Raw genomic sequence first — 26,483 nt, forward strand, 5'->3', positions numbered from 1 at the left:
GGGATCCAATGTGGAGGTCCCCCCAGGCTCTTTTTTTATAATTATTTTATAAATATTAATAATTACACAATAAAAGTAGGGTCCCCCCCAAATTGGATCACCAGCCAAGGTAAAGCGGACAGCTGTGGTCTGGTATTCTCAGGGTGGGAAGGTCCATAGTTAGTGGCCCTTCACAGCCTAAAAATAGCAGGCCGCAGGCACCCCAGACGTGGCGCATCCACTAGATGCGCCAATCCTGGCGCTTCACCCCAGCTCATCCCGTGCCCTGGTGCAGTGGCAAACGGGGTAATAAATTGGGTTGATACTAGCTGTAAAGTCACCTGAGATCAAGCCCAGCAGTTTGTGATGTCATGGCGTCTATTAGATACCCAACATCATAAACTGTCAGTACTAACAAAACAAAAAGAATCAACAAAAGAAATTTATTTGAAAAAACAGTCCCCAAAACATTTCCTCTTTCACCAATTTATTGTAAGAAAAAAAATAAAGGGGTCCCACGACGACTCTGGACCGTCTAGAATATGGGGGGGAGACACTCATGGAACGTATCCCCCATTTTCTAGGAGTGCGGACCCTTCATGTGAGGAGTGTGGGTGCAATGAATCTGCACTCACTCTCCCCGGGTCCACAGCAGCAGAGTCCATGTCGTAATGGTTGCTACCAAAGCTGCAATGCCCTGCTCATGAGGTAAGGGCATGCCTAATCAGGAGAACTATTCTACATTTCCAAATATTGGTATTTGCTGATATTATTGCTATTCCACCTACTATATATTGGGGATAGGATCTTGGAGATGGAATACCCCTTTAAGTCCAGTTATCCAGCTGAATGAATACTTAACAACAGAGCTCGCTATTTAGATGTGTTTTCTTGTGGCGTATAACGGACTCTTATGTTTGGTAGTCGTTCAGCAGGGAAACTATAAAAGCAAATCCCTCCATTTGGAAATGTAGTATATAGCTCTCCTGATCAATTATGTTCCTTACCTCATGAGCAGGGCATTGCAGTAATAATAATAATTTATTCATTTATATAGCATTAATAATTCCATAGCGCTGTATGTCTTTGGAGTGTGGGAGGAAACCGGAGTACCCGGAGGAAACCCACGCAAACACGGGGAGAACATACAAACTCGTTGCAGATGGTGTCCTTGGTGAGAATTTAACCCAGGACCTCAGCGCTGCAAGACTGCAGTGCTAACCACTGAGCCACCGTGCCGCCCATTTAGCTTACAGATGCATAACCACCACTCACTGTGTCTGAACACAGGAAGCTGAGCTGACAGCCGCTCTGTGCATGCGGCAGCGTCTATTGTGAAGGAGAGGGCCGTGGGGGGATCAACGCTGCACAGGTACCGTAGGACACCGGGGAACACCGGTGGGGTTATAGGGGGTGACCTGGCAGGGCCTGGGGAGGAGTTTTCTGTTGCATGTGTCATGGCACATGCGACAGAAATCAGAGGCGTAGGGTGAATGCGGCCGGCGCGCTGCTGTGCGCGCGGCCATCTTGGATTTCTGGGAGGGCATCAGGGGGGGCACTTTGGCGACACCGGGGGACCGGAGGGGACCGGGGAGGAGATTTATCATGTTTGTTCATGCCAGATGGGAGATAAATAATTTTTTACCGGCGCTGTCATTTACTGTAACGTGATCATCGGTGTACGGTGTATACCTGTGATCACGTGAGCGGGGACCGGAAAAACTGTCCTGAATCATGATCTCCAGGGTCTCAGCTAGCCCTGAAACCCTGGAGATTTTCTGACGCTGGGGGGCGTTATTCACTTATTTCTGCCTGCTGTTTATAAACGGCAGATCAGAATAAGGCTACATTAACACGACCGATCCATTTTTGCGGTCTGCAAAAAACAGTCCGCTTTTTTTCACGGGTGCATCCATGTGGTATCCGTTTCCGTTCCGTAGACGGTCCATATGTCATCTGTTTGTCATCTGTGTGCCTTCCGTTTTTTTTGTGTACTGCAAAAAAACTGAAGGAGGGTAAATGCATAAATTTACCCAGGATCCATAGCTTCATCCTACATGAGGCGGTCACATGTTCACTCCAGTGCCATTTTCTACTGCTTTTAACAGCGTAGAGCGCTCTGGTGATTTTCTTGTGCTTGTGCACTTCATATCAGTCTTTTCTGTCATTATAATGGCAGAAAGACACATAATGTCCCACTCCCCTGCATTTTGTAATTTTGCACCCTTTGGTGCCTTTCATGTGGCACTAAGGGGTGCTTAGCTTTGTATTTAGCCAAAAAAATGAAAAAAAAATGACGTAGGGTTCCCCCTATTTTTGTAGCCAGCTAGGGTAAAGCAGACGGCTGAAGCCTGCAGACCACAGCTGGCAACCTCACCTTGGCTGGTAATCCAAAACTGAGGACACCCCACGCTGTTATTTTAAATTAAATAAATAATTAAAAAAAAAACAACACGTAGGGGTCCCCCCAAAATTGGATCACCAGCCAAGGTAAAGCAGACAGCTGGGGTCTGATATTCTCAGACTAGGGAGGTCCATGGTTATTGGACTCTCCCCAGCCTAAAAATAGTAGGCCGCAGCCGCCCCAGAAGTGGCGCATCCATTAGATGTGCCAATCCTGGTGCTTCGCCCCAGCTCATCCCGCGCCCTGGTGTGGTGGCAAACGGGGTAATATATGGGGTTAATACCAGATGTGTAATGTCACCTGGCATCAAGCCCTGGGGTTGGTGAGGTCAGGCGTCTATCAGATACCTGACATCACCAACCCAGTCAGTAATAAAAAAAAATAGACGACAAACACATTTTTATTTAAAAATACTCCCCAATACATTCCCTCTTTAACCAATTTATTATAAAGAAAAACAAATCCAGGTCTGGTGTAATCCAAGGGGTTGCCATGACGATCCACACTGTCCCAGTCAATGAAGAGCAGAATGTTCCCCATTGGCTGGGAGAGCAGTGCAGTGACCTGAGCTAACATCAACGAGTCAGCCCAGGTCACTGCAGGGCATGACAAGTGCTGCTGTCAGCGAGGTACATTACCTGCGCTGATCTCGTGCACTGCTGACAGCCCCTGTCACTGAGTTCAATGACCGCTGCCTTCACAGCCAAGTATCGCGAGAGACCCGTGACGACACCGCTAGTCAGTCTCGGGTCGGAAGCGAGAGAAGGTGATGTGACAAGCGGCGGCCATGGAGGGCAGTGACAGCGCTGAGGTCGGGACTTCATCACCGCAGGTAAGCGGAGCGGGACCATGTGTGCAGAGTGCTAGGAGGACGTCAGTGTCGTGAACTGCTTGGCTGGGGACGTGTGTGTGTGTGTATGTGTACATGCCGCGTGCAGGAGGGGGCGGAGCAAGCTGAGCGGGGAAGTGTGGGCTTCCTGCACGTAACTAGGATAAACATCGGGTTACTAACCAAAGCGCTTTGCTTGGATACCCGATGTTTATCTTGGTTACCAGCTTCTGGCAGGCGGCCAGCGATGGCTCCTGCACACTGTAGCTGTAAAAAGACCTGCTTTTTGCTGCTAGAACCGTTCTCGAACGTATCTAGAACTATCGAGCTTTAGCAAAAAGCTCGAGTTCTAGTTCTATCTAGAACACCCCCCAAAATCACTCAAACCGCGAACTGGAGAACCACGAACCACGAACCGCGCTCAACTCTACTCTTCACCTCCTTCAAAATAACCTCCCTCGGGGCAACTTGCATCTGGTACGGCTTCAAGTTTACCCTCTCATGTGGTTCCTACATGACTTTGTGTTGAACTACCTACATACGACCCAGCAATTTTAAGAAAGATCTTATTTTCGGTGAAGCAACTACTGACATTCCTGTTTCTTGGTCTGTAACACCACTTTGGCTACCAGACATGGAGTTTCCACAGACTCCCTATAAGTGAAACTAATAATCTAAGCCACACATATCTCCCTTTTTTACAATACCAGTGATCACCTTATACAAACTGTTTAGTCTGGTTTAACTTAATAAATAAATTAATTAATTATAAAAAACAGTGCGGGGTCCCCCTATTTTTGCTAGCCAGCCGAGGTAAAGCAGAGATCTGGGGGCTGATATTATCAGGCTGGTAGGGTCCATTGTAAACCCACCAAGGGTATCAGAAAGAACCAGGCAACGTGCCAAACTTGAGGCTTCTAATGGATGCTTTAATTCTGGGGCAGCTGCAGGCTGCTATTTTTAAGCAGAGTAGGGCCAAATAACCATGGACCTTCCCAGCCTGATAATACCAGACTGCAGCTGTCTACTTTACCTTGGCTGGTGATCAAAATAGGGGAGACCCAACACAGTATTTTAAATTACTTATTTATTTATTAGGTTAAACCAGGCTAAAAAAAACTTAAGTGTAAAGTTTAAAATAAATACACAGTGGAAAAAATCAGCTGTAAAACATGTAGGGCAGAGACTTGAGCATGGTGCTTGAGCCCCCGTGATACGCGGCAGAGTATCAAGCATGCTGAGTACCCCGATAATTGATCGAGAATCGAGCAGTGCAGAGCACACTTGCTCATCACTAATAAGGATGTTGCAGTAGTCAAGCTGTCCTTTTGCAGCACACGATCAGCTTACACATGATAATATGCTGCCAAGAACAATGATTTTTAAATAAGTTTAAAAATAGTTTCACCCAACCAATCAGCATTTTTAGTTCCTTGATGTAAACGCACCCTAATTATGATATCATGGTGAGCTTGTGCAATTTGCATAGATGACTGCTAATTTACTTTGTATAAGAGCGGCCAAGTTATGCTCCTATTACATAGAAGTTGTGATATGATATAGACCCATTGCCAAAAAAAACACATGTCAGAGGTTTGGGCCCTGCAGCGTGCGCATGTAGCCTTACAGATTTTGCAATACGGCCCAGGAACTTACTTTAGGCTACATGCGCACGCTGCGTTTTTTGCTGCTTTTTTGGCTGCAGTTTTGTTGTCAGAACTTTCTGACATTTGACTTCCCAGCAAAGTCTATGAGAAGTCAGGTTTGCTATGTGCACAGTGCAGTTTATTTGTCAGCGTTTTATTTGTCAAAAGTTTGTGACAAACTAAATGCAGCATTTTCATTCTTCCTGCGTTTTTGTCAACATATCACAAAAATGCAACAAAAACGCCTGTTGTAAAAAACGCACCGAAAACGCAGCAAAAGCGCACCTACAATTACAAATATTTTTTATGACATTTCCAGGCTCGCTCTGACAACGTGCTGTTTGGCTGCAGTTTGTGAACACAAAAAGATGCAGCGTGCGCATGTAGCCTACACACTGCTCTGGCTCATTCGAAAGTTGAAGGCTTCCCCTGAACAAACATTGATTAATAGCTGCCACCCAAAAGAAAAAACTTCAGTCTAGCTTGTGGATTGTGGAAGCGCTTTTGTCCATGAATATTCTGGGCTTCCATACTTGTGCTCACACTACTATATATAGTGCATAGCAGAGTATCTCTACCACTGTTACGTGCTGCTGTCAGTCCGATAGGGCAGCATGTACCTGATAAATCTGCTTTATTTCCTGAATGGTAATGCTCCATCGTTTGAAGACAATAGGTTTTAATGTGCACTAGATTGCTGGGTATAAGTGATAGTGGACAGTGGATTATTGCAGCTTAACAGCAACACAGCAAAAGGAATGCTATCCATAGTGCCAGTTGAGTTAAAAGCTAAGAAACCTTGTAATTCATCTTATTACCAAAAATGCATCTTTCTCTCCCTTCTGACTTTTGCAAAGATCATTCACTTTCAAAAACGTCCTCGACCTCGAAAGGGATGAAAACAGCTGTTGCCTTAAAAAGCCTATGGAGAGGTTAGGTAGAAAGATGTGAAGGAAGCAGAAACAGAGACACAAAGAAAAGCTGCTGCTTGCTGTCTGGAGCCTGCAAATGAGAAAACTGATTAAAAAAAGTTGCAGGGTTCAAAGTTCAATTCTAGTGAGTTACTCCTGTCACTGAGTATCGCATATCTGGACAGGAAGCAATGGACCAGCTCACTCGGATCTTCTTCTGGAAACAATCTGAAAACGATGCTCGGTCTTGGGGTTGCTTCTGGAGTCAATGGTCAGTAGTCAGTCTTTTGGTCGGTATTCGGTCTTCGGGTTCCTTCTGGAATCTTCTTCGGGGTCAGGTCTCTCAGTGGTACATATACAATAATATTATAGGGCCGCTCTGCTGCTCACAGGTTTTCTTCCTTCCAAGTCTTGGCACCAACTGCTCCCTCCTTGGTTGTCCCAGGCTTTTAGGCTTTTATATTAAACAAATGAACCAGACCTGTCACATGACCCAGTGTCTCTTCTAAACTCTTCCCTCAAGGAAACACACACTCTATTCTTCCGATAATGCAGTGTCTGCTTGATTTCAGCCAAATAAGTTTTATTCTGAATCTCCAAGGCATTTCAGAGAAAACATAGTTTGAAGAGTAGGTCAGGGACTATAGGAGGAGACCCAATTACCCTTGTGTGGACCTTAGCCAGCTTCTCCCCACCCCCCGTGAGAAACAGCTGGATCATGGCAAGGAGAAGCTGGTAAAGTCCTCACTAGACTGATCAGGTCTCTCCCTATAGTCCTCGGCTGGCTTTTCAAATCATGTCTTCTCCGAAAAGGCTGCAGCATTTCAGGTTGAACAAACCGGGCTTCAATTACGCAACAAAGCTTTTTATTCATGATGTCCGTGATTCCTTTACAAAAGGGAATTCATGCAAAAAGAGAAATAAATTAACAGTTCTTTTTATTCTCAAGATATAAAATAGGATGAGAAGAGACAAATCAGAACAAAGGGGTCTAATATTAAAAAATAAAATAACTAGGTGCTTGCCTTTAATTCTGTATCCAACTGCTAATGAAAGCCTACATTGCTTTATTCTGGATTTGGATAATTTTATAGAGGCTTCTTTCTGGTTGTATGCTTCATGTCATTTAATGGCTTGCCAAGCTCCTTCGGTAAATGAAAAACGGAGGTAAACAATGTCCCCCAAAGAGCTCCTATTGCATAAGTGTGAATTGTGTAATTTTCATTTCCTGTAAGCTCACAGCAGCTGAAAATATCAGCAGCCTCATGAGGCTGACCACCTCGCGAATAACACTGTCTTAGTGATATACTGAAGGAAAGGTTACAGCTGAGATTAAAGCACACCGAGAATAAGGAAATAAAAGGTCAGCCAGGAATATCTAAATTGGATAGCAGTAGAAATGCATAGAAATTAGAGGCATTACCAAAATGACTTGCAGTATAATAGTGACTTTAAAGCATTCCAATTAGGATTGTACGGAGTCTGTGTTATTTTTATAATTAGGTCTGATATAGCTTTCAGAAATGGGTCAGCTAAAGTACAATTCTCATTGTAAGCCATTTGTAAAATTATTCACAATTACATATAAACATGCTCATATTACTCACTAGCCCACTTTTTGAAAGTTCACAAAATACTTTAAAACTTATTCTTACAGAAAAAAAACTTTGTAGAATTCATGAGCAGATTATAAATTAGTGTCAGATCCTAGTGTAGCAGGCATTGAGGTAGAGATACAGATCTCTAGGAGAGCACATTAATATTCTCTACAGGAATAATGAATATAGAAATGAGAATGGAGGCTTGTACGAAAAGGTTAATGATAGGAAGCATACGCAGGTGAGTTTGGTCAAGTTAGCTGCTTTTCCTGCCCGGATTTCCTATCTATTACATTCTTTGCACTTTCTGGAAGAAAATCTCACCAAAGACCCTTTACATTCCAAGCCAAGCAATAATTTAGATTTTCTTTACAATCTATTCTTAAAAGGGAATCTGTCAGCAGGTTTTTGTAATGCAATCTGAAGACAGCAAGAGATGCAGGCTGAGACACAGATTTCAGTGATGTGTCACTTATTAGGCTGTGTTCTGTTGTTTTCATACAATGATTGTGTGCCACCCAGGGCTATGGGGTACTCGATCCTGGGCCATATATGTACGGGGATGCTGTGTCACGGTTGTATAATGGCCGATGCCCGGTTCCATGATCCTGGGGACACTTTTTAAAAGGGGGTATATACAGGGTAGTGAAAAAGTTTGTATTGTGACGCCACTTGCGGGTTGCGGTTATGGTGATGGAACCGCCGCTGCACAGTCTAGTACCTTTGGGGCTGATGGTGGTGGCAGCTGAGATGGTAGGCCCTCTGGAAGCAGGGCTGGGTCCCAGGGAATGGATGGAGGGGTCCGTTGCAGAAAGAAGAGAGACCACACAGTGGAGATGCAATAAAACTTTTGTTTACTCACTGCCAGGTAGAATGGTGGCCTCGAAGATGACTGGTTTAGACCCCTGGTCCCTTTCGTCTTAGTGCCGGTGTGGTGACCTGGTAGTCTCTTTCCCCGACACCTCTCACTTGTGGTTGGGACCCTGTAGCCTGGAGCGTTTGTGGCTCCCTTACTGTCTTTTGGCAGTTTCTTGTCCGTACGGCGGGCAGTGCGAACCCTGTAGGGTCGGTGTTCTATTCAGGTCCCTGGTTCAATCTTCATTGCTGGTGCCCCCAGATTATTTGGGTCAGTGAGGTCCGTGAAGGTCCCCTCACTGTGCAGGTGTTTGTCAAGTCACGTGAAGCTGTCGCCTCACCTAGGGCCCTGTGCCCCATCGGTGCTCTGGTTCCAGAGGTACTTGACTGTACCGTGCGTGGCAACCACTCTCCTTGCTACCTGGGTCACTGTTACATGACCCTGTCTGGAGACACATCTGTCCCCTTTCACTGTCACTACGGGACTCCACACATGAGTGTCTTTGTCTGTCTTATCCCTCCCACCAGGCTGCCTTCTAGTGGACTGGACTGGCTCCCCCTCTAGGCAGCAATCCATTGGGCTCAGGAAGAGTCAGTCATCCCTAATGGGGAGTGGGAAACTGAGGATGTTATGTGTGTTGTTGGTACTAGCACTGGGCTTCCAGGTCCCTGGGGGTAGGCCCTGCATCTTGGTCAGGATGCTGTACCTAGTAGTGCCCTGAGGGGTTCAGCAGTGCTACAATTGTTTTGTCACCAGGGGATTATCACTGCGCAGACTACAGCACCTGCTGCGAGATCAACCACACCCCTTCTTCTGAAAAGCAGCTTACTGTCTATATACAACGTACAGAGAGCTGTGGTGTGGGTGGGGTTAGCTTTCTGAGCTCTGCTGCATTGTTACATCTAAGGGTACATGCCCACAATCAGTGTTCACAGCGTTTTGGACGCAGCATGCTTCACTTGTGTCCAAAATGTTGTGAAGTACAGTACGAGCACAGTGGATGGGGTTTCTAGAAATCCCATGCCCACTGTGCGTGTACTGTCCTCAGCGTAAACTGACCTGCGGTGCGGCTTTCAAAGCCTCAAGCATGTCAATTGTGTACTGCGAAGTCGCAAGTGTTCTCCACAAGGAAAAGTGAAGAGTGAGACCACAACTGCCTGAGCCCAGATTGTGGGCATGGGCAGCTGCAGTCTCCTGCGGAAAAAGACTTCCAGCCTTGCAGGTCAGGACCTGCCGCATCGAGGATGCAGCAGGTCCTGATTGTCGGCACGTACCCTAAGACTATTTCAACTGCTGCACCCAGTCAACTAAGAGCTACATCTTTGGAATCAGTGTCTCTTAACCTACAGTACGCTGCTAACAGATGAGGTAACCTGGCGACAGATTCCCTTTAGGGGCCTCTGCACACGTTGCAGATTTGCCACCTTTTTTCCTGAACAGATTTGTCACAATTTCCTGATGCCAGCAAAATGAATGATAATGCTGAAGTCTCATGCACACATTTTCTTCTTTCTCCTTGAAGATTTGGTGCAGATTTATATCTATACTAATGAATGGTAAAAATCTGCACCAAAAACACATCCAAAATACAGCAAAAATGGGCGTTTTTTTTGCTGCGTTTTTCCTGAAAAGAGATGCAGAAATTTCTGCAAAAAATGCCTAACGTATGCACACTCATAATGTTTGCTCACACTTGTGTTTAAAAAAGAAAATCGGTCCGATTTTCATCCAGAAAAGTTGGATGAGTATCATGTGTATGTCATTCCATATGTCATGTGAGTGCTATGCGAATGTACGATTTTTTGTCTTGCCTTCCGTCCATGTGCCAGCCATATGCAATACTTTTTTCTCAACAGCTATTATTCTACAATTATTTACAGGACCCTTTACCATGTTCTATGCTACAGAATGGCAATGTGTCCGTAAAAATGGATGTCACAATGATGGCCCATGTGACGTCCATTTTGTTTCTCACACCAATAGACTTGCATTGGCCATTGTATGTGACCATACACAGCATGGTGCGATTTTTTTCCTCATGCTGAAGACAGTTGAGAAAAAATTGCAGATCAGCACTAACTCATTGAATAACATTGGTCTGAGTGCAATATGATTTTTTCTCACATTACACTATTCGTATTTACACATTAGTGTGAATGAACCTGAAAGGTAACTGTTTCCCAATATAAATTCACTGTAGCCCAGTTGGTGGCACGGACTCGTTACATTTTGTTCCCCAGCTGTTGGCAGATACTATTATGTACCAGTTGCATAAGTGATATTATAGCAGTACATCTCATTTACTGTAGCCTTATGTTTACCAGCATTTTCACAGTTCATATTCCGTTTAGTTCACCGACACCTGTAAGAACGTCTTCTGCAGAGCGGCAGTAATAGAGGCTCCTTTATTCATTGAGCTCTGATTTGCATTTACTATACATTGCTGCTGATAATGCTATGATGCCTATATTTAAATCAATAGTTATTCAATAAAATGTAATTTTGCTGGCAAAACTTCACCAATAAAAATGATATACAATAATATACATACAATAATATATAATAATATACAATGCCCCCAAATAACAAAAAGGTTGCTTGACTATATTGGAAATTCGGTGCATGTAATGCCCTGATAGTCATTCTATAATTTATGATTGTTACACCCTGTCATAGGCAAAGCCTAAGTATTCTGTGCAGGTATAAAATATTCTTGTTCAGTAATTTTACAGATTTGGCCACCTTTTTCTTGAACTTAATTATGGACTCTAATTTCTCACAAAACAAATTCAATATGTTTTTAAGATAAGCTGACAAAACGCTTCAAACGCTGCAACTCACAACAGCATAGCCATCTCATGACAGAATATCACAAAATCAAGTTTTCTAAAAAGTTGTGTTTCATGACACCAATAAGAATAGATTAATCTATGAGGAAAAGTAAGGATTATCACATATGTGGATTTGTTTGAATTCTGTCCCAACATTCGTGTACATATTTAAGTAATGAAATGTACTGTATAACAGCTTATGGACTGTACATAGGCTTTAAACTGTCAGTGGTCGGGCTCCTAAAACGCAGCTCTAAAACACCACTGCAAAGTATCAAAACTACACATCACATTGAGACAGCACAAACCTATTATTACCTCATTTACAGCTCCATATGCAGTAATAAAATGCTTTCTATTCCATACAAAGCGATCATGTGGTTTCTGTGTATAGGGAGGGAGCTGCTGGCACCTAGGACACCCATATTGCTTTGTTAAACCGACACAATTGTAAGAAAATAAGATAAAAAAATGAATATTGAAATATTGAAATGTTCACTCAAAGGTCTTTGATGATAATGTGTAAAAAATGTAAAAAAACGATGAAAAATAAATAGATGAAAAAATAAGTAAATAAAATATAGCGGTAATATAGAAGAAAGAAGGAAAGAAAGAAAGAAAGAAGGAAGGAAAGAGAATGAAAGAAGAAGAAAAAGAGAAAGAAGGAAAGGAGAGAAAAAGAAAGAAAGAGAAAGAAAGAAAAAAAGAAAGAAAGAAAGAAAGAAAGAAAGAAAGAAAGAAAGAAAGAAAGAAAGAAAGAAAGAAAGAAAGAAAAAAGGAAAGAAATAGAGAGAAAGGAGAGAAAAAAATAAAGAAGAAAAGAATGAAAAAGAAAGAAAGAAAAGAAGAAAACAAAATAGAAATTCTACTGTCAGGCCACATTGCTGTTACTAGCTTTGCCCATATAAAAAACAAAAAGATGTGTCCCATATATATAGAGATAGTTTTTTTTAAATGTATTTTACTAATCCTTTGCAGTCATAAAGAGAGAGAGAATATGGCAGTGACAAATGAAGACCCCTGTATGACGAAAAAAAGACGCAAAAATTACTTGAATATCCAAACAGTAAAAACAATTTACAGCTCTTTAAACTACATGTATCAAAAAAAAACAGAAAATGTGACTGGTCATCAATGGAGAAAAAAGGCCTGGTTTTGAACTGCTAATGTGCACTATAAAAACAAAATAATTTCAGACAAACAAATCCCATTTTCAGTAATATTATTACACTAATTCTCAGTTACGTGTGCACATACCCCATCCAATTCCATAATAGTAGAAGTGCTTGCTCTCTTCTGACCCAAACACTTTGATAACCATACTGTAGAGATGCAGACCTTCTACGAGCATCCAGGCAAATGCACTTAGGAAGAAGAAATGCAGTAGGATCGCTACGATTTTACATGGCAGCTGCAAAAACATACAAAAGGAGAAAACCAAACATTAGTCCAAGTGTTAATTGGTATTAATATTAGCCAACACTATTCCATTTCCAATTTTTACCAGGTAAGAGGGAATCAAAACACCCGATATCTCATAGAAGAGATCATGCAAAGAATGTAAAGTATGAATAAAGTCAGATATTTTAAAGTGAGTTTGTGGAAAATTTTGCCCATTCATCCAGAAGAGGTGAGGCACAGAATTTGGACGAGAGTGGCCTTGTTTTCAATCTTTTTTCTAGTTTATTACAAAGGTGTCCAGTGGGCTTGAGCTCAGGGCTCTGTGTGTGGTCCTGTCAAATTCTCACACACTAACCCCATTCAATCATCCCTTTATGGAGCTTGCTTTGTGCACTGAGGCACAGTCATGATGGAATAGAAAAAGATGTTCCTAAAGTTGGCAGCACACAATTATCCAAAATTTCTTGGCTTACTAAAAAATTAGGATTTCCCTTTATGGGAACTAAGGCACCTAGGCCAACCCCTGAAAAACAACACCATAGCATTAACCCTCCTCCACTAAACATAGTCAGGTAGGCAACATTCTCCTTCGATTCACTAAATCTGGACTTCTTCATTTAGAGAAGTCTTATTTCTTATAGCATCGAACATTTCCACTGCTCCAGAAAAACCAATGACATGAAGGTCTCAGTGCACAGTTTTTTGTACTGATATTGATAGGAAATTTAGAACTAGGACTTTCTTTAAGTAACTTTTCTGCACTATGTCCCTCAGAACTTGTACCACTTGTACTCACAGCTGATAGCTTAGGAAATTTCTTCACTACTAAATATTTTGCTGACTTGTTGTTTCATTGGCATCCTATTTCGTTTCCCACAAGAACAAGATATTTCTAAAGAGACCAATGCAAAAGTGGGTGGAATGACAAGGCAATTTTATACAGCAATAATTGAATTCAATAATCAAGATGTATATTCAAATACTTATGGACCTATAGTGTATATTCCACTAATTTTTGACTCAGGCTGCATAGTTCAGCCACATCAAAAAGCATCTCCATGTATCTTATGGAATGAAGGGCTAAGCATTAGTTATAGGCGGTTTCAAACTTAACCAAGTGCCGGGGAAGAAAATACAGCACCCTTTTTCCCCTCTTTATTACCCTCAAAAAGACCCTTGAAGTTCTGCCATAATCCACACGATGTCCTACGATGGTCCTGGCTCTGCTACATCTGAGCCTGGAGAGACCAAAAACATAGAGAGATTGCACTTTAACAGTGACAATGCTGGCTGGGAGGAGGGGACTGCAGGCATCCATGCACTGTCTGAACCCCGGCCAACACTCTCAGTGTTAAAAGGCTGGCGGGGTGCGGGGCACAGCCTTGCACTTTAAGCCAGAGTGCTTTAGGTCACCATAGGTCATACCGTGGGAACCTGGGGTATGACTTCCGATGAAATGAATGACATCACTGCTGCCAGCAGGATCCCCCTTGTCAGTGTTTCATGGAGCCTGGAGTGATCGGATCTGTTTTTGGTCTCTCCAGGCTCAGATGTAGCAGCGCCAGGACCGTCGTGGGATGTTGTGTGGATTACGGAAGAACTTCAGGGGTCTTTTTAGGGTTAACAAAGAGGGGAAAGAGAGTACTGTATTTTCTTCCCCAGCACTTTTATTTTCAAAAATAAAATATTTCTCTGTGTTTGTGTTTATTTGTTTTTACTTATAGGATGAGTGATGGAGGGGGGTCTCATAGACCATTCCTCATCAAGAATTTTGAGCTTGTTGACAGTTGTACACTGTCATTAACCCCTAATATTACCCTGATTGCCACCACACAGGGCAAATGGGAAGAACCGGGTAAAGAGCCAGGATTGTTGCACCTAATGGATGCAAGAATTCTGGGGTGGCTGCAGATTCTTATTTTTAGGCTGGGGGGCTCCAAATTACCAAGGATCTCCCCAGCCTGAGAATACCAGCCCCGAGCTGTCAGGCTTTATCATGGCTGGGTATCAATATTGGGAGGGGAGAGCACACTGTTTTTTTAATTATTTATTTAAATAATTTAACAAAAAAAATTGCATACATTTCCTCCCATTTTGATACAAAGCGAAGATAAGCACACGGATGGGGGAGGCAGCCTGTAGCCGTATGCTTTATCTGTGCTGGGTATAAAAATATGGGGGGGTTCTTATGCCAAATATTTTATGTATTTTTACTGTACACTATAGACCCACAGAAAGCGCCTGTGATTGGTTGCAGGCAGATGTTGTCCCACAGGCTAGCTGCAACCAATCATAGATGCCAGGATGGTGGGGGGCAGGGAAAGCAAGGAAAATAGTGCATATGCAATGAAAGTAATGAACGGCCCCTGATGTTAATGCGTGGAAGCAGCGTACAGCCGTCCCAGAGACTAGGTAAGTACAGTGTGCCTGCTCCTATCCCCCTCACCCTTCTATTAACATTTTTAATTGCTGGATTCTGGTCCCCCTAGACTTATATGGGGACCAGAATCCAGCCTGGAACCGGATTTTACAAACCAGATAACCCTAAGCCAGTTATGAATCCACCTAATAGTTGCCTTGTCAAATCCATACTTGGTTATTTTTTTCAAAAAGACTGATATGAGATACTTTGTCAAATGCTTTGCTGAAGTTAATATATACTAGGTCTACTGCATTTCCCTGATCCACCCAGTCAGTGATTCTGTCATAGAATGAAATTAAGTTAAGCGGGCTTTACACGCTACGATATATCTAACGAGATGTCGGTGGGGTCACGTCGTAAGTGACGCACATCCGGCATCGTTAGTGATATCGTAGCGTGTGATAGCTATGAATGAGTAGAAATACTCACCTTCTCGTTCATCGTTGACACATCGCTCATTTTCTAAAAATCGAACGTCCTGTTGTTCATTGTTCCCGAGGCAGCACACATTGCTACGTGTGACACCCCGGGAACGATGAACTGCACCTTACCTGCGTCCCGCCGGCAATGCTGCAGGAAGGAGGTGGGCGGGATGTTTACGTCCCGCTCATCTCCGCCCCTCCGCTTCTATTGGGCGGCCGCTGTGTGACGTCGCTGTGACACCGAACGCCCCACCCCCTTCAGGAAGAGGATGTTCGCCGCCCACAGCGAGGTCGTTTGGGAGGTAAGTGCGTGTGACAGGGGGTTACAACATTGTGCGACACGGGCAAGAAATTGCCTGTGCCGCACAAACGATGGGGGCTGGTGCGATCGCAAATGCGATCACACGATTAATTGTAACGTGTAAAGCAGCCTTAAGTCTGACATTCTCATACAGGTACTTGCATACATGTTGTTTAATAATTTGTTCAAAAATCCTGGTATAGAAGTCAGGCTCACTGGCCTATAGTTCCCTGGGTCCACTTTCTTCCCCTTTTTGAAGCTGTGGACAACATTTGCTCTTCTCCAATCTTGTTTGACTTTTCCTGTTCTCAAAGAATATTTAAAGATTCTGGAGAGTGGTTCAGAAATTTTGTCTGCTATCTCCTTATAAATATATAACTTTTATTAAATACAAAAAAATATACAAAATTTAAATACTGTAAAAAGAGTCATCATGCAATTATGTAATATACATGGAGGGCTCCAATATAGTGCCCCCTAGGGTTGTTGGCAGCATACAGAAAAAATAAATAAGAGAGGGCTTCCATAGAATGAAGTGTATGCTCATTAGTATATATCACTATGAGTCAGGCGATGGTACAATTAAGACAAACACACCCACAGTACTCCAGATAAGCTTCATAGTATAAGCAAGATAATCTCATGACACAAACAGCCTACCAATTGTTTGGAAATTGCTTACCCATTGATGCAATGTGAGTGTGCAGTTGACACAAGTCAGGAGGACACAAAGCTCCCTAGTCTCGGACGCGCGTGTCACGTTAGCTTCCTCAGCGGGGAGATGGCAGATGTACGCCAAAGTTTTCAATAGCATTTGTCAGCTGTATGGCTTTCACTGGCCTTTGGCTTCCCTTCCCACATTGTTCTAGTCTAAGCTCTCTGGATAAGTGCAGCACGGGGATTCCCAAATATGTGTTTTCCAGTCTTGGTAAGATGCAGTCCATCTCTAGTAAGAAGTCCATCATATAGGTAATTTACTCCGTAATCCAGAAATCCAAATACTTGCTGACCACACCATCAACATAGCCAGTTGTTTACTTGTAGAATCTTATTGCACCTCCTTGTTCAATGGCCATCCACTGGGAGAATGGATGAGAATACCACAAGAATTTCCAGTTCTGTCACTTTCTTGCCTAAAGCCTGCTTTACACGCTACAATATATCTTACGATGTGTCAGCGGGGTCACGTCGTAAGTGACGCACATACGGCATCGTAAGGTACATTGTAGTGTGTGACAGGTATGTGCGATTGCGATTGAACATTAAAATGTTCATCACATACACGTCGTTGAATCCTGACGAATTGCACATCGGGTTGTTCAATGTTCCCGAGGCAGCACACATCGCTGTGTGTGACACCACAGGAACATTGAACAGATCTTACCTGCATTCAGCGGCTCTAGCCGGCAATGTGGAAGGAATGAGGTGGGCGGGATGTTTACGTTCTGCTCATCTCCACCCATCCGCTTCTATTGGCCAGCTGCCGAGTGACGTCGATGTGACGCCGAACGTCCCTCCCACTCCAGGAAGTGGATGTTCGCCGCCCACATCGAGGTCGTATGAACCGGTAAGTACGTGTGACGGGGGTTAATCATTTGTGCGGCACATTCAACATATTGAACGTGCCAAACATACGATGGGGGCGTTGCAAATCGCATACGATATCGTATGCGAAATTGCAACGTGTAAAGCAGGTTTAAGTCTTCAAGTCACTGCAGATGGTTTCCAGGTCCTTTCTTGCAGTGTCATTTGTCCCCACTTGTATTAGCAGAAATGAGTAGTCATCTGTAGGTTTAAATAGTCCTGATATCCTGTCAGACACATCTTTGATTTTTGCACCTGGAAAACAGGACATTTTTCTTGAGGTTATTTCCATTCTGCAGATAGCAGCATCTGTTCCTCTGAACAGGGTATCCCCCATGACCACCACTCTGCATTTCTTCTTTCTTTATCCATCCAAGAGGACTATGACTGCTTATAAGGTTGATCATTGTGGGCAAAAGCGGGCTTTACATGCTACGATATCGTTAATGAATTATCGTTGGGGTCACGGTGTTTGTGCTGCACATCCGGCTTCATTAACGAGATTGCAGCATGTGACACTTTTGAGCGACCTTAAACGATTGCAAAAGCGGTCAAAATCATTTGCCGCGGAGAGGTCATTCTGAATTAAAAATCGTTTAATGCTTATTAGCGATGTTGTTCCTCGTTCCTGCGGCACCACACATCGCTGTGTGTGACACCGCAGGAGTGACGAACATCTCCTTATCCGCCTCCACCGGCAATGCGGAAGGAAGGAGGTGGGCGGGATGTTACGTCCCGCTCATCTCCGCCCCTCCGCTTCTATTGGATGCCTGCCGTGTGACGTCGCTGTGACGCCGCACAAATCGCCCCCTTAGAAAGGAGGCAGTTCACTGGCTAGAGCGACATCGCAGAGCAGATATGTGTGTGTGGTGCTGCCGTTGCGATAATGTTCGCTACAGCAGCGTTCACACAATATCGCACGTACGACGGGGGCGGGTGCTATCGCGCTCGACATCGCTAGCTGATGGTTCTCCTGAGTGAGAGCCTGGTGCTTGTTCCTGAGCAGTATGGGTGCTGACTTCCTCCCGATCCTCCTGCTTCTCTGGGTCACATGCTTCCATTTCTCTGTTTGTTCAGATGCACTACAAATTTCTTCTCTTTCTGTATTCTGAATAGATATTTCTGCTCTGTCTAAAAACTCCTCACCTTCCTTAATGATTTTCAATGTATATGCACTAAAAACACAGATGTGCTTTTTTTCTGTGGATTTTACGCATCTTAAGCAATTTTATAGGGAAAATCCTCAGCGTAACCACAAGAGAAAAAGACATTTTGCAGATTTCAAACACAATGGGTCAATTTACGCAGAGTAAAATGAGAAGCACAATGAGCATGAAATTTTGATACATCCCACCCACTGTTCTGAACTTGTGGGAATTTACTCTAAAATCACTGATTGTAATCTCATGTCTCAGTAATGTCTTCACTGAATATACATTTTACCCATGAATTGACAGTGAAAAAAAGCCCATTTCTCTACTAAAATATATTACAAAAATATTTTTGATCGGTATTATTGATAAAATAAATTAAAATTAAAACAACGGTTATGCTTTACTCTCCAAATGGTATTTAAGTGCAGTAGGGGTTAATTTATATAACACTTAATAAAGATTTTCATAGTCTTTTGTACCAATTTTGAAATGTGAAGGCACTCACATCGTTTCCATGGTGATATTAACAAAAGTCGATAATACCTGTGTCCATCCATGGGTATGGAGGGTTACAAGCTTTTAATTTTGAAGTGCCCATTAATAAGTCATGTAACAGCAGCAGCCATGTGTATGGATGCACACCGCTCATGCACACAGACATTCCATGTTTTGTATTATCTGTTTTTGCTGCTGTCTTCCTTAATCAGTAGGACTATGCACAGAAAGAAATGGTGGCAGGGTAAAGGCAAAGCAGGATTCATATGACATAGCTGTGAAGCAAAAGTAACAACACTGTATCCTGTGTCTTGCTGAGAAAACCTTAGTCTTGCTTGTAATTTTTTACCTGTGCACAGAATTGCTAGCTGTCCATGTATCTGGCTGTATTCACATTTTTGTTGAAGGAAATCTGTCAGCAGGTTTTTGCATTGTAATCGGAAGACAGGATGCTGCAAGGGTTAACATACAAATTACAGCCAGGCAAAGTGTGTTTTTGTTTACCTGCAATGTTAGTTTAAGGCTACATTCACACGACCGTTCTGTTTTTGCGGTCCGCAAAAAAGGTCCTGTTTCTCAACAAATGCATCCGTGAAGCAACCGTGTGACAACCGCATCTGTCCCGTTCCATTCAGTAAATGGTCTGTGTGACATCTGTGTGACTTCCGTCTTTTTTTGCGGACGGCAAAAAAAAATGGAAGGAGAGTTACATGCAGTCCAGGGTATCTGGACAGATGCTGGTCCCCATATAAAGTCTATGCGAACAGAATCTGGGGCAAAGGGGTAGGAGCAAGCGCTACATACTCACTGATCACCGGGGCGGCTGTTACACTGCTCCTGCTGCAGCTCTTTCTTCTTCTTCCCAAGCCGGTTGCTTATTAGGCTCATACATATTCACTCATCCCCCGTCTGTGATTGGTTACAGTCAGATGCACCCCCACACTAAGTAACAGCTGTCTGACTGCAACCAATCACAGCCGCCGGTGGGCGGGTCTATATCGTACAGTTACATAAATAATTAAAAAAAAACAGTGAACGGTCCCCCCAATTTTGATACCAACCAAGATAAAGCTGCTGTCTGGTATTTTCAGGCTGGGGAGACCCACATCATTGGGAGTTCCCCCAGACTAAAAATATCAGCCAGCAGCTGGCCGGAATTGCCGCATCCATTAGATGCAACAGTCCCGGGACTTTACCCGGCTCATCCCAAAAGCCCTGGTGACATGGAAAATGGGGTAATATATGGGGCTGATCCCAGCTATGTAAAGTCACCTGGCATCAAGCCCAGAAGTAATTGATGTCACGGCATCTATCAGATAACCGACATCACTAATCCAGTCAGTAATAAAAAAAAATAAACGACAAACAAATTTTTATTTGAAAAAACACTCCCCAACACATTCCCTCTTTCACCAATTTATTGAAAAGAAAAAAGAAATCCGGGTCTAGCATAATTCAATAAGGGGGTCCCACGACGATTCATACTGACTGTCCCAGTCAATGAAGAACAGAATGTTCCACATTGGCTGGGAGAGCGGTGCAGTGACCTAAGCTAACATCATGAGATCAGCCCAGGTCACTGCAGGGCATGACTTCAGGAGGTTAGCTAGGTACATTACCTGCGGTGATAGAAGCCACTGCATTCCTGACGTCAGCGCTCTTCACTGAGTTCAATGACCACGTGAACACAAGCGAAGTATCGCAACATCACCGCTAGTCACATTTTTGAGTCGCCCGCAAGAGGTGATGTGAGAATGCGGCGGGCATAGAAGTCAGTGACATGAACTGACGTCAGGAGTGCAGGACTTCATCACAGCAGGTAATGAATTTTACTAACCTCCTGACGGCTGCGCTCATCATCCCCACGGCTGATGACACTTCTGTGCGGGTAGCTGCTGACACTGCTGTGCAGGCAGCTGCTGACACTGCAGTGTGGGCAGCTGATGACACTGCAGTGCAGGCGGCTGCTGACACTGCAATGCGAGCAGATGCTGACACACTGCAGTGCGAGCAGCCGCGGGGCTGGTGCGGAAGCAGGACACAGACTGCAGGGGCACCCAACGGAAGTCACACGAAATTTGCATACCCATTGACTTGTATTAAGTCATGGTCCATTTTTACGGAACAGAATAGGACATGATCCAAAATCACGGAACGAACATACGGCATATGATATGTTTTTTGTAGGATCGGATACACACGGAAGTGCTTCCGTAAAAAAGTCGGTAATGTTCAGTTTTTTTCAATCCCTGATCGCGTTTAAAAAAAATGCTTTTTTAATAACATGCTATGCTTTTGCATAGGATTGTGGTGATGTATGATGAATGTGGGATGTGTCTAATGAGTGGAGGGGGTGGGGACTCGGGAGAAGTTAGACGTGCTGCAATATTTTTTTTTTCTTAGCTTTGTAGATGTTCCTGCAGCCAATCACGCCACAGCAAACATCCACAAGGTTCACACACAAGGCCTTGAGTGATTGGCTGCCTAAAGGCCACTTTACACACAGAGATAAATCTTTGGCAGATCTGTGGTTGCAGTGAAATCATGGACATATTGTTTCATTTGTACACAGCCACAAACCTGGCACTGATTGTCCACAATTTCACTGCAACCACAGGTCTGCCGCAGATTTATCTCTGTGTGTAAAGTGGCCTTTAGTCACATGTCTATCTGCATATAAATCGCAGGCATGTTGCGTCGGCGCCATTTTGTGAATGTTAAACATTAAGGCTGGGTCAACTAACTACCTGTAATATAATGTTATTCATAACCTTCTATACTGTTGCTATCAATAAAAGCATCCATTCCTCTCTTAAATTCATTCAGTGAGTTGGCCATCACCACTTCCTCAGTAAGAGAGTTCCAGAGCCTCACTGCTCTTACTGTGAAGAACCTTCTTCTATGCTGGTGTAGAAATTTTCTTTCCTCCAATCGAAGTGAATGCCCCCTTGTTCTTGTCACAGTCCTTGGTACAAACAGATCATGGGAGAGATCTCTGTATTGCCCTCTGATGTCTGGTCAAAATCACGCAGTGAACCACATTTCAAGTTATTGGTATTTTTTAGTGCCTTCACAATATTGTCAACTCAGGAAGGAAATAATTAGATTATCTTTTGTGTCACGTGTCTGAAAGGTTTGGTGGTATGGTTGCAAAACATTTGCTTGAAAGGGGAAGGGTACAACAACTATGAGTGGTAAATCATGACGAGGTTGTGGTGGAAGAGTGAATAGGCGGGGTGTTCGACGTGTACGTGTGGGATGTTCTAATGTTAGTCAAAGCTCCACTGAGCAAACACCGGCTCATCCTATCCCAAGAGAAATGAGAACAACTTCCGTTACTGTACAGTCCCTGACAGAAGTTCTGTCGCTTATCCATGTTATGTAAATAAAAGCTTATAACCTGACTTTAAATTCATCCATTGGTTTCATAAATTACTCTTTTAAAAGCTGAAACCCTCCCAAAACTTTTGTCTTGCCAAAATCTGATCTTTCTGTGTTCATTAAATGATCAATATTCGAGCTTTGCAGCAACCTAATTTTCATAACCTAAACCAAATTTGGGAGGGTTTCAGCTTTCAAAAGAGTAATTTAACTTCAACTTCAAAATGAGAGTGAGAAACACCATGTGCTAGAGTGGATGCAACATTGCATCCAGTGGCATCTCCTCCTCTTCCTGCACCTCAACATCACACACAGTTCATTCCTCAGAGGTGCCACCCCAATTACACTTGTTTCTCCCCACCTCACAAATCTCCAACCGGCAAACTGACTGTGTCTGCAGAATTGTTCACACATTCTATCCCAAGGGCATCAGAGTTCTGCTCCAAAAATTTCCAGACTGAAGAAGATGAAAGCATCTGCACCGATACCCAAAATCTTTGTCAGTTGGATCCTGGCCCGGACGAAGTAGGGTCTGAGCAAGATCTTGACCTTCGTCAACTGACGTTAACCCGTGGTGGTGGTGGTGATGATGATGAGACTCAAATACCGGAGTCGCACACGTTCTGTTGTATGGTGTCAGGTTAGGAAGAGGAAGAGTGGGACAACATAGAGCATGACTATGAAGTTGAAGATCTCACTAGGTGTGAAACTAGAGGCACTCAGCTGAGTAGCTCAGCAGATGAGGAGCAGGAGGAAGACGAGGAAGTTATGTTGGCGACTCCCATACAATCACCTAGAGATGCAACCATGAGAAGCACTGCATTCTCAGCCACAACTCTGTCTAGCCTGGGCCTTTGAGACCGCAAAAGATGACTCAACTTTCATTATCTGCCAATTTTGTAAACAACGACTCAGTAGAGGCAAAAATTCAAATTATTTGTCTACTATATGCATGAACTGCACATGTGCAACCAACTTGTATTACTGTGGGAATTTTACTGCTCTAAAATGCAGACTACAGGGCTTACCCAACCACCGACTGACAAATCAACCGCGCCTGCTACTTTTTCCTCCTCCTCTGTCACCATCTAAACTATCCACTTATTTACCTGCTATAGTCAGAGTAAGTCAGAGCCTGTCAGCTGTTACGGAAGTTACCATGCATGTGTTTTTGACCCATGTGAGACACCGAGCACACCACATGTTTCTCAATCCAGCATTACATCTCTGCCTACACCTCCCTCACAGTTTACTGGTCAGTCGTATATACCTTACTCCACCTAAACTGTTGGCCACAGAAATGCTCCCTTTCTGCCTGGTAGTTACAGATGGTTTCCAAAACCTGATGGCCATTGCAGACCCTGAGTACCAGATGCCTAGTCTCATTACTTTTCTAAGAAAGTTGGCTGTGCCTGCGCTATATGATCATGTTGCAGACAACATTGCCTTTTCCTTGAAAAACTCTGTCTCCCAGGGTGCATTGCACCACTGACACCTGGACGAGCAAGCATGGCCAGGGGTGTTACATCACGCTGACTGGGCACTGGGTTACTCTGGTGGCTGCAGGGGCTGGCAGTTGCTGCTTCCCAAGTCTTGAAATCCCCAAGGCTTTCAGGACAAACCTCTGGATCTACCACTTTTTCCACTGCTTCTTTTTCCTCCACCTGCTCTAGGGCCTACACCTGCGGTCTCAACCTCTTTCTTAATGTAACATGCATTCCAACAGTGCAGAGAGAATACTCCCAACTCCGTACAGCACAGTCAGGGCTCAACGCAATCAGGGAGTGCTTAAATTAATATGTATTATAGAATGTAGTCACACAGCTGCAGAGTTGTAGACCACTATTTGGGTCCAGTTTGATAAATGGCTGTCTCCACTGAACCTGGAGCCAAGGAAGGCCATGTGTGACAACTGTGCAAACCTGGGCGACATCACACATGGGCCTTGTATGGTTCACATCCTCAACCTGGTTGTACAGAACTTTATAGGCTAGTATACTGGCCTGGATGTGCTGATGCAGAAGGCATGGTTGCTGTGTGCTCAAGTTTAAAAATGGAAGTGCCAGGCCACATCCTGTTGCATGGAGCATACCTCACTGCAGTGCGCAGACACTATGGGGAAATGGGGGCAGGGCAATTGATTCCACTGTCCTGCTGTCTGCCTGAAATGTTTTTAAATATCATGACTCCAAGATGGGTCTCAAAGTTGTGTCTTGTCTGTAATGACAGGGTTGTGGGATCACCTGCCCTATACCTGTTGCTCATCCACCTCAATATTTATTATAGTTTGGCCTCCTTTTTAATCCTGTGGGGTTCAAAAAGGTTTAGGTTCAGTTCAGCAAACAGTTTGACAAATCTGTCTACTCTCTTTATGTGTAGAAGGATCTACTCTGAGTTCATATTCTAATCTAGAACTGATAATTCAAGGGATACTTAGGTAAGAAGAAGCTGCTCATACTACTATCCACCTTGCATTTTGATATAATGCTGGAGATACCATGGACGTTGAGGTAAGAGGCTGCTCATACTGCTGTCAATTGTTAATACTCTACAGTAAAGAGAGGGGACCCCTGTTAAGGATAAGTTTTAATAGTCCACAGGAGAGGGAGAGAGGAACTTGTTGACTATAAGAGTTTACACTCTATAGTAGAGAGAAAGTGGACCCTACTGACCATAAACTTTTCGCACTTCAGAATTGAGAGACTTACCCAGTGACTGTGAAGCTAGAAAATGACTACTATACAAACTGGGCTCCACTGAGACCTGATGATCTCAGATGGTTCAGATACTGACCACCACTAGATAAAAGTTATGATAATCTGTAAAATATCATAGCGGTACTACACTATGGGGACTAAAGCCGCTTCAGCTCCATCCCTAATGACTAAATGCCCAAGACTGTCGGGAGGAGTAAGGTAAAGTTTCTCCTGGCAGCAGGGCTCTCGGTGCCAATGCCAGGTAGCTTCAGAATGCTATAAACCTACAGATTAACCCATATCTACAGGTTAATAGCATTTTCTTTTCCTGACACGTTCACTTTAAGCATACTGTAACCATTAAGTTTTTTTATGATGAGGGGAACCAACATCACATTACATATCATATTACTACAAGACAATAGGTTCTAAATAAATTCCGATTCTAATTTTTTTAGGTGGTGTTCCCCTTTAACAATGCTTATCTGAATAACTATACAAGCTTTAACACTGATTCATTTTTATTTCTATATGTTTTTTTTTATATTTCATGTTTATTGAAATTTCTTAGATTAAAGACAGTCCAGATATCTTCAGAAGCAAATTGCTGGGGTGTGGAAAGTAAGAAATTGGTCCTGGAAAGGTTTTTATACATCAGTGATGGCGAAAGAAACTCATTTAGATAAGCCGACTACAGGATTAGATTACTGTTTACACTTGTTTGGGGTTCAGCTACTACACATATTTTCCTTGCTTTGATGGTTTTGCATATTTGGTTTAAATGAAAATCAATCTGTAGACTGGCATGTATATAGCTTGTGATTTATATTTTGTAGCGTCTGCTAATGTATCATGCATATTTGTGCCATTTTCTTTTGTATTTGAAGATAAAAAAGACATTTGAAAGTGTCAACAGAATATGTAAGACTAGAGCTAAGGGCACCATTAGTAAGTCTGCTTTTCTTTGATCACATTTTACACTAAGGGAGCTGCTGACATAGGCTTCAAATAACTGTTCAATGGGGCAAGTTCTTGCATGAGTCCTGTGATGAACACTCAAGAAGCTGATTTAGAGTCTATGTTTTTCTTCTCATTAGTAGGAATCTAAACCTTTTTGGAAATATTTCAATCTACGGTATTTATAAACTCTTTGGTCCCAATTCATTAAGAATGGCATTTTGCGTGCCAGTCTTAAAGGGAACCTGTCAGGTACTGTATGCTCACAGAACCAAGAGCAGTTCTGAGTGCACATTGCTAATCCCTGCCTAACTGTCCCAGCCTATAGCAGTATAGATAAAGGGATCTTTAGAAAAAGTATTTCTAAAGATCATTTATGATATAGTAATGAGGCCAGAGACTAGTTGCAATGGTGTTACTTTACTTGGCTAGTCGGCCCCCTTAGCATGTAAGCATGCCCTTGTGGGCATGCTAACATGCTAATGAATGGGCAGTGTCAGAGGCATGGTCACTTTCACCTCTCTGCTGGCACTGTGGCGCGATGCTGGTTTTTAACTCAGAGCGCATGATCAGAAGTCCCCAGACTTCCAGTCATGTGCGCTCTTAATTAGAGTGT

The 26,483-nt window shown here is 43.3% G+C and overlaps 1 protein-coding gene across 2 annotated transcripts in view; it reads right to left on the reverse strand.

Annotated features, from left to right (window-relative positions):
• Window positions 1-26,483, reverse strand: part of ADGRD1 (adhesion G protein-coupled receptor D1) — a 1,069,475-nt gene that overhangs the window by 346,868 nt on the left and 696,124 nt on the right. For both annotated transcript variants that reach the window (XM_075341810.1, XM_075341809.1), the window contains one exon: window positions 12,312-12,465. In XM_075341810.1, coding sequence (XP_075197925.1) covers window positions 12,312-12,465 — 154 coding nt within the window. The remainder of the gene's footprint in view (window positions 1-12,311; window positions 12,466-26,483) is intronic.

The sequence above is a fragment of the Anomaloglossus baeobatrachus genome, chromosome 1, assembly GCF_048569485.1.
Source record: "Anomaloglossus baeobatrachus isolate aAnoBae1 chromosome 1, aAnoBae1.hap1, whole genome shotgun sequence".
In the NCBI taxonomy this organism is placed as follows: domain Eukaryota; kingdom Metazoa; phylum Chordata; class Amphibia; order Anura; family Aromobatidae; genus Anomaloglossus; species Anomaloglossus baeobatrachus.